This window comes from Vulpes lagopus, chromosome 9 (assembly GCF_018345385.1).
Source record: "Vulpes lagopus strain Blue_001 chromosome 9, ASM1834538v1, whole genome shotgun sequence".
Lineage (NCBI taxonomy): Eukaryota > Metazoa > Chordata > Mammalia > Carnivora > Canidae > Vulpes > Vulpes lagopus.
Window position 1 is genome coordinate 459,847 of NC_054832.1, and position 10,619 is coordinate 470,465.

At 55.6% G+C, this 10,619-nt stretch overlaps 1 protein-coding gene across 6 annotated transcripts in view; it reads right to left on the reverse strand.

Moving 5' to 3' along the window:
- ADCK5 (aarF domain containing kinase 5) overlaps positions 1–10,416 on the reverse strand; it is a 16,980-nt gene extending 6,564 nt beyond the window's left edge. For 2 of the 6 annotated variants that reach the window (XM_041768762.1, XM_041768761.1), the window contains exons 1-3: positions 10,344–10,416; positions 946–1,052; positions 75–224 (exon numbers count right to left, since the gene is read on the reverse strand). In XM_041768762.1, coding sequence (XP_041624696.1) covers positions 75–224; positions 946–1,052; positions 10,344–10,355 — 269 coding nt within the window. In that variant the 5' untranslated portion in view covers positions 10,356–10,416. Of the gene's footprint in view, positions 1–74; positions 225–945; positions 1,053–1,704; positions 1,936–2,292; positions 3,540–10,343 lie in introns of those variants that run through there. The other 4 variants (XM_041768763.1, XM_041768764.1, XM_041768766.1 and 1 more) reach the window with 4 other exon arrangements.
- Positions 10,417–10,619: the final 203 nt, after the last annotated feature.

The window sequence follows — 10,619 nt, forward strand, 5'->3', positions numbered from 1 at the left end:
TGGAATGTCTGGAGGGCAGCTTGGAAGTTTCCAGCCAAACCCTGCAGCCCCTCCCAGCCCCCGGCCCCCTCTACCTGCTGAAGCGCCCCACGCCGTCCACTACAAGCCTCATCTTCCTCTTCTCCTGAGGCTCTGCTGTGAGATAGCGGGCTCCAAGAAGCAGGGGGACCCCCATCGCCGTGGCGGAGAGCACCTTCCTCCAGAGGGGCTTGGGTCGGAGGGGCCTGGACAGAGACCGAGGTGTGTGGTCTGGCTACTGGCCACTGCCCGCTGTCCACTGCCCGGCGGGCCTGGGCTCTGCAGGCCTCTGCTCCCCACAGCGCGAGGGGCACCCACGGCCAGAGCCTGGCCTACCCCAGGGAGCTGTAGCAGCCAACACCGGTGTCAGAGGCCCATGAGGGCACTGCACCTGAGCCCCGCGGACGCCCTGGGCACCAGGCTCCATGGGAAGCAGCTCCCAGGCAAAGCTGGGGTCCTCACAGAACCAGGGGCTCCTACGCCATGCAGAGTTAAAGCCACTGTCCACCGTGAGGATGGCCCCCTGGGTGGCAAAGTGCTGGGTGGCAGAGCTGGGCAAGACACGCAGGGGACAGGTGCTACAGTGACAGCCCCGCAGGAGCCCAGCCATCACACGTCTGCCCCGAGGTCACTGAGCAGCACTGCACATTCAGACCGCTCACTCCACGGCCGCCGGGCCTGAGTGTGGCCTCCTGACACGTCCACCTCGCCCCTGCCCCACATCCAGGACTCTCCCTGGAGCACACAGCTCAGGCCGCTGCTGTCAGTGAGCCCTGCACCAGAATTCGGGGCCCCGTGGGGGCACCACCCCAAGGAGCAGGTGCATCTGTCTGCAGGGGGTGGGTCGCAAAGGCCAGCCTTGGGCCCCATGACACAGGTCTTCCATCCCTGCCTAGCAGGGAGTACCTGGGGCCGGGGAGAACTCACCACCTCGTGGGCAGGACCCTGAGGCTTCTCCTGGGGAAGGCAGCAGGCGGCAGCCAGGGGTCCAGTGTGCTCCGTAGCAGGGCGGAGTGGAAGCCGCAGAGCCGTGACTGCAAGGGGGCAGACAGCAGGGGTCACATGGCCTGATCGGGGGGCAGGCTCTAGGCCCTGGATCCACATGCAGCATCCAAGCATGTCAGCCCTTCTAGGGCCCGTGCGTGGGGCCAGGCTCCCGCACCGGATTCAGGAAGGCGAGGACAACCCCACTTCTATAGGGCAGGCTGAGATCCAAGAACGACGCCGTGGGCACCGGGAGCTGCTGCCTCAATGCACTGTGACCCTGCCTGCGACGCTCTCCTGGCCCTGAGACCTATCGCTGTCTATTTTTGTGCTGCTCAGCCCACTGACCAGCAGCCTCAGCAAGTCATTCTGAATTTCCAAAGGAACGATCAATAAATGCTTGATGACACAATCAGAAAGATGTCGGATCTCAGGCGGAAGACCACCTGCTAGGGCCCCAGAGGCGGAGACCGGTGGAGGCAGGGAGGGCCAGGGAGAAAACGTGGCCAGCCGGCCAGCAGCACCACAGGGCCACGGCACGTGTTGGCTGACTCCAGTGACCACGGGGACACACGACTCTCCTGCACTTATTGACAACCTTGGTCTCCCAATGTCAGCTGATTGATTAGGTCTTAGGAGTTCCTCAAGCACAAATTTGCCAACCACAAATTCTCTTTTTAGGGAAAAAAAGGTTGTGCATACCAAGTCATGACCCACGGCACAGATGTTCCCATTATCATGAACCCTGGACCAAATGAAGGACCGACTTTCCAATCATTTTCTGGCCAAAGCACACAGCCCTGAAGACGGTTTCAAGGACTGCAAAACAACACGAAAGTCAAAGGAAAGGCTCCATGACCTCTTGTCCAGGGGAACGCAGGCTGACAGCTCGGCAAGGCCACGCACAGCGGGCGCAGATCCTCAAGAACACCCCACGGAGGCAAGAAAGGCAGCTGCCAGCAGATAGGTGAGCCCCTGGGCCAGAAAAGCCCTTGGCTTCCTGTGCAGGAAAGCAGGCCAGCACTCACCCCCTCCCACCCGCAGCCCGCCAGCAGCACCCACGGCATTTCTGGAGTGGGGAGAAGCCCCTGTGCTGGGAAACATCCTGTACGCTCATAGGTGGGGGGCGTTGTGCCCAAGCAGAGTGGGCAGCAGGCAAGCTGGAGCCAGGCGGGGAATCCCAGGGGCCCTGGGGCTGCCTGCGGGGAGTGGGCAATGTGCTGGCAAGGGCAGCCCAGGAGGAGGGGGCTGGGTGATAGAGCCAAGCGGATTCCAGGCAGGTGTGAGGACCTGGCAAGATGGCCCATGGCTGGTGCCTGAGACCCGGAGAGGGCGGCGATGCCGTCACACCCCAGCTGCCCGAAACTCCGGCCAGGAAGGGCTGTGCTGGGATTCTGGTCGTCCGGAGAACTCAGGCCTACTGAACAAGAACTGACAACCACTGGCACCTGCCGGCCACTGGAGCTCAGCTCTCATGATCAGTGAGCCCGAGCACATCCAACCAGTGGATCCAGGGTGGGGGCTTCCTCTAAACAGCAAGGCCTCCTCAGAAAGTCGTTAGAATCCATGAGTTGGGAACACTGGCTGGGCACAGCCACCTATCAGTTCTGCTTCTATCAACATTTGCAATTTTTTTACTTATTTATTTGAGAGAGAGAAAGTGAGGGAGCAGAGGGAGACAAGCTGACTCTCCATTGAGTGGGGAGCCCAACGTGGGGCTTGATCCCACAACCCTGAGATCATGACCTGAGTCGAAGCCAAGATATTGGACACTTAACCAACTGAGCCATGTAGGTGCCTCAATATTTGCGATTTTTTATAACAAGAAGTTAAATGATATTCAGAGAAAAAAGAGGGAAGACAGTCATAGGCTGGGAGGCTGCACAGACACGATGCCCTGGCGCTGCTCGGACAGAGGGAAAGCACCTGGAAGCACTCCTGCACAGCGAGCAGGGCGGGAACGACAGCCAGCCAGGAGTCCCCTCTCACGCTCCTCCCCGCCAGGGACAAGGTTCTCCTTTAGGGGATGCTCCTTGAAATGTTTAGATATTGTGTCAAAATGTCTACAACTTACTTTCAAATGGTCCAATGACAACAAAATACATGGTTTCAAACAGAAACAGAAGCAACAGGACAAGACATTAATAATGGGTGGGTCTAGGCAGTGGGCACCTGGGCAGTTGACTGGGACCGTTACGTCAGCTTGACCCCGTATTTAAATATTCTCAGGATCACAGCCGCACACGTCTGCTGTGCTACTGCAGGTCCCTGCCCGGAAGGTGGTGTTGCTTTATTATTCTACTGTTTCCTTTACAAACATACAGTTAACTGCAATCACGAAGGAAGCTTTGTATGGTTACAGAACCGACTAAACTATGAATCCCTTACTTCACATAGTCTAATACAAATACTTTTATCGGAGATCCCTGGGTGGCTCGGTGGTTTGGCGCCTGCCTTTGGCCAGAGCCTTTGGCCCAGATCCTGGAGACCTGGGATCGAGTCCCGCGTCGGGTTCCTGGCGTGGAGCCTGCTTCTCCCTCTGCCTGTGTCTCTGCCTCTCTCTCTCTATGTCTGTCATGAATGAATAAATAAAATATTTTTAAAAACAAACAAAAAAAAAACCCAAATACGTTTATCGCCTCCCCCAGTTGTAAATACTTTAGTATATTGTCAATTCTATTTTAACCTTTTTAACTTTTATGTTATTGTCACGCATTTTTAAAAATTATTTATTTAATTAATAATGCCCAGCACGGAGCCTGACGGGAGCTCAGTCTCACCAAGCGTCCGTCACTCAACTGACTGAGCCACCCAAGCATCTCTAAAAGTCTGTTTCCTACTTTGTCTCTTATTCTTTCCTTTGCTTGTTTGTTTCTTAAATTCCACATATGAGCAACATCACATGGTACCTTTCTCTGACTTATTCTGCTTAGCAGTATCACTCTCTAGCTCCATCCGTGTTGTTGTAAATAGCAAAATTTAATTCCTTTTTATGGCTGAATAATATTCCACTGTATATATATACCACTTCGTTATCCATTCATCAGTCCACGAACACTTGGGCTGCTTCCCCAGTTTGACTGTTGTCGATAACGCTGCTGTAAACATAGGGTGCATGCAACTCTCTGAATTAGTGTTTTTGTGTTTTGGGGGTAAATTGCCAGCAGTGCAATTGCTGGGTCGTAGGGTAGCTCTATGTGTAACTTTGGAGGACCCTGCATACTGTTCTCCAGAGCAGCTGCACCAGCTTGCGTCCCCAACAGCAGCACACGAGGGCTTCTTCTCCACATCCTAGGAAGGTGGCATTCTGAAGGTGAGGCAGCTACGGCAGGGCAGGGGTACTCACCAGAGGTGACTGTGTGCCCAGGACATCTGGCACTGTCTAGAGACACTTAGTTGTCACAATCTGGGGAAAGGGGTGCTCTTGGCACTGAATGGGTGGAGACGAGGGCCACTGCTCGGCACAGATAGTGCCCAGGGCGGCCCCAGAGACTCAGGTAGAGCCAGGGCTGAGAAGTGGCAGACTATGAATGCAGACTTCTGAGCCTGGAATTGGAACAGAGGCTCTGGTAACTATTAGCTGTGCAGTGAGGACAAGCCACTTCCCTCTCTATACCTCAGTTTCACTGTCTACAAAGCAAGGACTACTGTACTATTAATGTAGGGGTCAAGAGGACTGACCTTTGCAAAGCCCTCTTGCACAACTCCCAGCCCACAGGGCAGGCCAGGCAGATGGACACGCTGAGGGCATGCGGGGGTCAAGGAGCAGCTACTCCATGGCCTTCCTGCTCACCAGCTGCTGGTCTGCATGCCCTTACTCCCCGGCCAACAGCTGTGTCCTCACAAGCCAACTCCACCCAACACGAAGAAGTCCATACTTGCTAGATTAAATTGAACTGTTTATGTTAAAAGATCATCAGCTTCCCACCACTTTTTCCAAAGGAAATAAAGCATTTAGCCCAGAACACAAAAGAGACTATTTCCAACATGTGTAAAACTCGGAGACGGGATCCCTGGGTGTCTCAGTGGTTTGGCGCCTGCCTTTGGCCCAGGGTGTGATCCTGGAGTCCTGGGATCGAGTCCCACATCCGGCTCCTGGCATGGGGCCTGCTTCTCCCTCCTCCTGTGTCTCTGCCTCTCTCTCTATCATAAATAATAAATAAATAAATAAATATTTAAAAAAAAACAAACTCAGAGACAGGTTATATACAGGATATGAAGAAATGCTTTAGTTGACTGGGGCAGAAGGGCAGGAGCAAGTCAAAGGACAGCAGGGTTTGCTGCAAAGTTGCAGTGGCGTTCGTACGTCCAGAAGCTGCATCGCTGGGGACAAGAAGGGCAACGGCCAAAGCTGATGAACAATGATTATCCTGAGACGCTAGCATTCACAAGGAAAGGAAACTTCCACAAGCTATGCGAGCTAATGAACTGGAGACGCAGAGCAAAAGGCCTCAGGCCCCGAGAACAGAGGCGGGAGCCAGGGCGTGGCTGCCCCCAAGACCGGGGCTCACCTCAGCATCACAAGAGCCCCAGGCCCCCCAGATGGAGCAGAGAGAATGCTAACTCTGAGTTATCTTACACTGAAGCATGAGGCGCTGGCTGTACCCCAAGCCTCAGAGGGGGCAAGGCCAGAAAGGTCAGAGCCCCGGTTGCAGTCCCCAGTACTGGCTTCTGCTTTCTCAGATGCCACTGCAGCAGTGAGGACTCAATGGCATCTCATTGCCCAATTCATTTCCCACAGTGAGCGACTCTCCACTCATGCTCCTGTAACAAAGGTCCTAGACCCCGACGGCCCACGCGGCACCAGACCCCGACCCAGCAGTCCTCTCTCACCCCCCATCCACCTGTGCGGAGGTCTCCGCCATACAGGAGCATGACTGTTGGTGTAGTCTGGACTGTGCGGGGCCCCCCATCATCTCTGCGCTTCCAGGACCTAGTGCAGTGCCCGTGAGATAAAGCAGGAGCTCCGTGAAGGCCCGCTAAACTGAGATAAACGGTGACTAAGCACAGAACGCACTAGAGCCCACGTGGCCGAGCCTTGGATACAAGGTGAGCGACACGCAGGAGCGCATGCTCAGGTAAGACCTGGCAGCAGCCCGACCCTGGGCAGGACCCCAAGGATAAGGCGGCATGCTGACAACTCCAGAGACCCGCCAGGGTCCGCAGGTCCATTCACGTCCTGCTTCCTTCCAGTTTGAGATGGCCAGTGCTCCTCAAAATATCTCCGTCATCCAAGAGACATCCCTGAAGCCTGAAAAAGTCATGTGACTATAAATATGAGCAGAACTTGTAGCCCGATCTTCCAGGGACAAGTCCAGGGCAATTTCCAATATATCACATATCTCAGATCAAACCCAGAGCATGCCAGCAAACAGGCAAAGAGAGCGCTGCGGCTCCCCAGGCCGCTCCCCCACACACCAGTGCCTTCCACCAGCATGACCACATGCCCTGGCTTGCCTGGGACAGCCCGAGCTTATGCTTGTCTCCACACCTACCACTTCAAAGCCTTCCAGTTTGGACCAGATGAAATAGGCCTTCTCTACCCAAGCCTCTCATGCTTTCTTAGAGTGTGTGCACAGCTGCCTGCAGAAACAGAGCGCTCATCTGGAACTCAGCTAACACCCTACAAAGTAGCAAACACACACACACACAAAGGCTCTAAGTAGTGAGACTCAAATAGATATGACAAAGGTCACCACCCTGTCGATGAGACTGAGCACATCAGAGGATGAAAGGTCAGTGCAGGAGACCCAGCCCATAGCACTAGAGAAACTAAAGCAGCACCTGCTGCGTCTCACGATGAGGCCCAGACCAGGAGAAGTACAGAGGTAATAAGAATCAGGGCCGCTTACTGGCAGGCTCAAGCTGCCCTGAGCACTTCAGTAGCACAGAAATCCGAGGCACAGGAACGTTCCCACAGGTAGGAAGTGAGCCTGGGAGGGAATCTGGGCCCAGGGGAGGTGGCCCAGAGGACCATGAATACCCGGCCCTTTTCTTTTCCTAGGGTCTATGACCCTCTTGGCACCCTTGGCAGGACTCAGACACTTACTGGACTCTGCTCCCCTTATCACTCTGAGCAGCTCCTCATCAGAAGCTAAACTTAAAAAAAAAAAAAAAAGCTAAAACTTACCTGCCCGATCCTTAGGGCAGTCGGGAAGATTAAGTGACCCGAATATGTGCAGACACTTTGTAAGCTGTAAAGTGCTGTGCTAAAGCCAATTCAATATCTATCCGCCTGCCTCTCACACCAACCTTGCCTCACTTCAGTCCATAAAACACCCTTGTGTAAGGGATCTGCTCATCGCAAACCACAAAAATTAACAGAAATGCATCTGCACTTATGTGGAAAACCCAAAGACTCCACCCAAAAACTAAAACTCATAAAGGAATTCAGTAACATGGAAGGATAGAAAATCAATGCACAGAAATCAATTGCATTTCTCTACAGTAACAATGAGGGAGAACAAAGAGAAATTAAGGAATTGATCCCATTTACAATTGCACCAAAAAATGGGGCAGCCCAGGTGGCTCAGTGGTTTAGCGCCACCTTCCACCCAGGGTGTGACCCTGGAGACCCGGGATTGAGTCCCACGTTGGGCTCCCTACATGGAGCCTGCTTCTCCCTCTGCCTGTGTCTCTGCCTCTCTCTTTCCCTCTGTGTCTCTCATGAATAAATAAATTTAAAAAGAAATTGCAGAAAGAGCCATAAAATACCTAGACATAAACCTAACCAAAGAGGTAAAGGATCTGTACTCTATAGAACATTCTTGAAAGAAATTGAGAAACACATAAAGAAACGGAAAAACATTCCATGTTCAGGGATTAGAAGAACAAATATTGTTAAACTGTCTATGCTACCCACAGCAATCTACACGTTCACTGAAATCCATATCAAAACCCCATCAACATTTCTCACAGAGCTGGAACAAATAATCTAAGATTTCCTTGGAACCAGAAAACTCCCAAATAGCCAAAATAACGTTGAAGAAGAAAACCAAAGCTGGTGGCACCACAATGGCTGACTTCAAGCTGTCTTACAAAGCTGTGATCAAGACAGTGTGGTAATGGTCCCAAATAGACACGTAGATCAATGGGACAGCATAGAGAACCTAGAAATGGGCCCTCAACTCTATGGCCCACTCACCTTTGACAGAGTAGGAAAGACTGTCCAATGGAACAAAGAGTCTCTTCAACAAATGGTGCTGGGAACATTGGGCAGCCACGTGCAGAAGAATGAAACCGGACCATTTCCTTACACCACACACAAAAATAGACTCTAAATGGATGAGAGACCTAAATGTGAGACAGGAATCCATCAAAATCCTAGAGGAGAACACAGGCAGCAACCTCTGCGACCTCGGCCGCAGGAGCTTCTTACTAGACACTCTCCAGAGGCAGGGGAAACAAAAGCAATAATGAACTACTGGGGCTTCACCAAGATGGAAAGCTTCGGCCCCACAAAGGAAGCCGTGGCCAAAACCAAAAGACAAGCTACAGAATGGGGAAGGTATTTGCAAGTGTCTTATCAGATTAAGGGCTGGTATCCGAGATCTATGAAGAACGTCTCAAACGTGACACCCAAAAAACAAATGATCCAGTGAAGAAACGGGCAGAAGACACGAACAGACGTTTCTCCAAAGCAGACCTACACGTGGCCAACGGACACATGAAGAAATGCTCCACATCGCTCGGCATCAGGGAAACCAAATAGAACCACAGCGAGATCCCACCTCACACTGGCCAGAATGGCTAAAATCAGCAAGTCAGGAGACAGCAGGGGTTGGTGAGGATGAGGAGAAAGGGGCCCCCTGACCTGCTGGTGGGGATGCAGGCTGGGCAGCCGCTCTGGAGAGCAGTGTGGAGGGTCCTCAGGGGCTGAATGTAGAGCTACCCCATGGCCCAGAAACGGCCCTACTGGGTACTTATCCACAGGACACAGACACGGTGATTCCCAGGGGCGCCTGCACCCCAACCTTTACAGCAGCAACGTCCACGAGAGTCCAAGTGTGGACAGAGCCCAGATGTCCATCGACAGATGAAGGGTAAAGACGCGGCCTATGTATACAACGGAGTGTGACTCGGCCGTCAGAAGAGTGAGATCTTACCATTTGCACAGCGTGGGTGGAACTAGAGGGTATGATGCCGAGCGACATAAGTCAGTCAGAGAAACACAATTAGGCCTTGACCTCACGCATACGTGGAATTTGAGAAACAAAACAGAGGATCGTGGGGGGAGGGAGGGGAAAATACAGTAAGATGAACTCAGGGAGACGAACCATGAGGGACTCATAACTCTAGGAAACCAACTGAGGGTCGCTAGAGGGGAGGCCGGGGGGACGGGGTGAGGGGGTGACGGGCACCAAGGAGGGCACGTGGCGGGATGAGCACTGGACGCCGCGTGCAGCTGGTGAACCACTGAGCCCTACCTCTGGAGCTAATGATACACTATAGGTTAATTCAATTAAAATTAAAAGAACGAAAGAAACGCACGTGTACTGTCAACACGCAGACAACATGGCTCAGCCTACTAGCCCCGCAGAAAACCCCAAGCTGGAAACGCCAGCGCGCCCCTCGGCCCGTCAGCTCCTCGGCCCCTCATCCCCTTGACCCCTCAGCCCCTCATCCCCTTGACCCCTCGGCCCCTCCATCCCCTCGGCCCGTCAGCCCCTCATCCCCTCGGCCCCTCATCCCCTCGGTCCCTCGGACCCTCATCCCCTCGGCCCCTCATCCCCTCCGCCCCTCGGCCCCTCATCCCCTCGGTCCCTCATCCCCTCGGCCCCTCAGCCCCTCGGCCCCTTATCCCCTCATCCTCTCAGCCCGTCAGCCCCTCGTCCCTCATCCCCTCAGCCCCTCGGCCCCTCGGCCCCTCGGTCCCTCATCCCCTCGGCCCCTCGGCCCCTCATCGCCTCAGCCCCTCGGCCCCTCAGCCCCTCGGCCCCTCAGCCCCTCGCCCCTCAGCCCCTCAGCCCGTCAGCCGCTCAGCTCTCCAGCGCGCCAGGAGGAGGAAGGGCTCCGGGCCGCAGTGCGATGCGGGCGGGCGCGGGGCGTCACTGCGGAGCCACGGCCGGTGCGAGGCCCGCGGCACAGGCGGGCCCGGGACACGAGCTGCACCGGCAGGTTCAGGTGCCCCGGGAGGTGCGGGCTGTGGCCGGTGACCGCGGGCTGCGGGGCGCGGGCGGCCGGTCGGTGGGACCCAGCGGCCCCGCACGGTCCAGGCGTTCCTGGCCTGAGGACCGGGACCCTGAGGCCGGCCCGGGCGCGAGCGGCTCGGTGGCCCCGGGGGCCCGGGCGGAGGCTGACGGGCTGTGCGGGGGCCGAGCCGCGCGGGGCGGGGAACTCACCGGCCGCCACATCTTCTCGCCGCTCGGTTCCGCTCGGCTCCCGGCGCCCGGCCCAGCAGCCCCTGCGGGGCGGGGCGCCCGCAATGCGCACGCGCGGCCCGCCCCGACGGCGGTGGCCGGAGCCTGGAGGCCACGCCCCAGGGTGCCCGCGGCGGCGGCGGAGCAGCGCCCCCTGGCGGCCCCGCGGGCTGCTGACGGCCCGGCCCGCTCCCGCCCTCCGCGTTCCGGCAACGCTCCCGCCGGGGTCTTGTCCCCGCGCTGGGCCGCCGAGGCTCG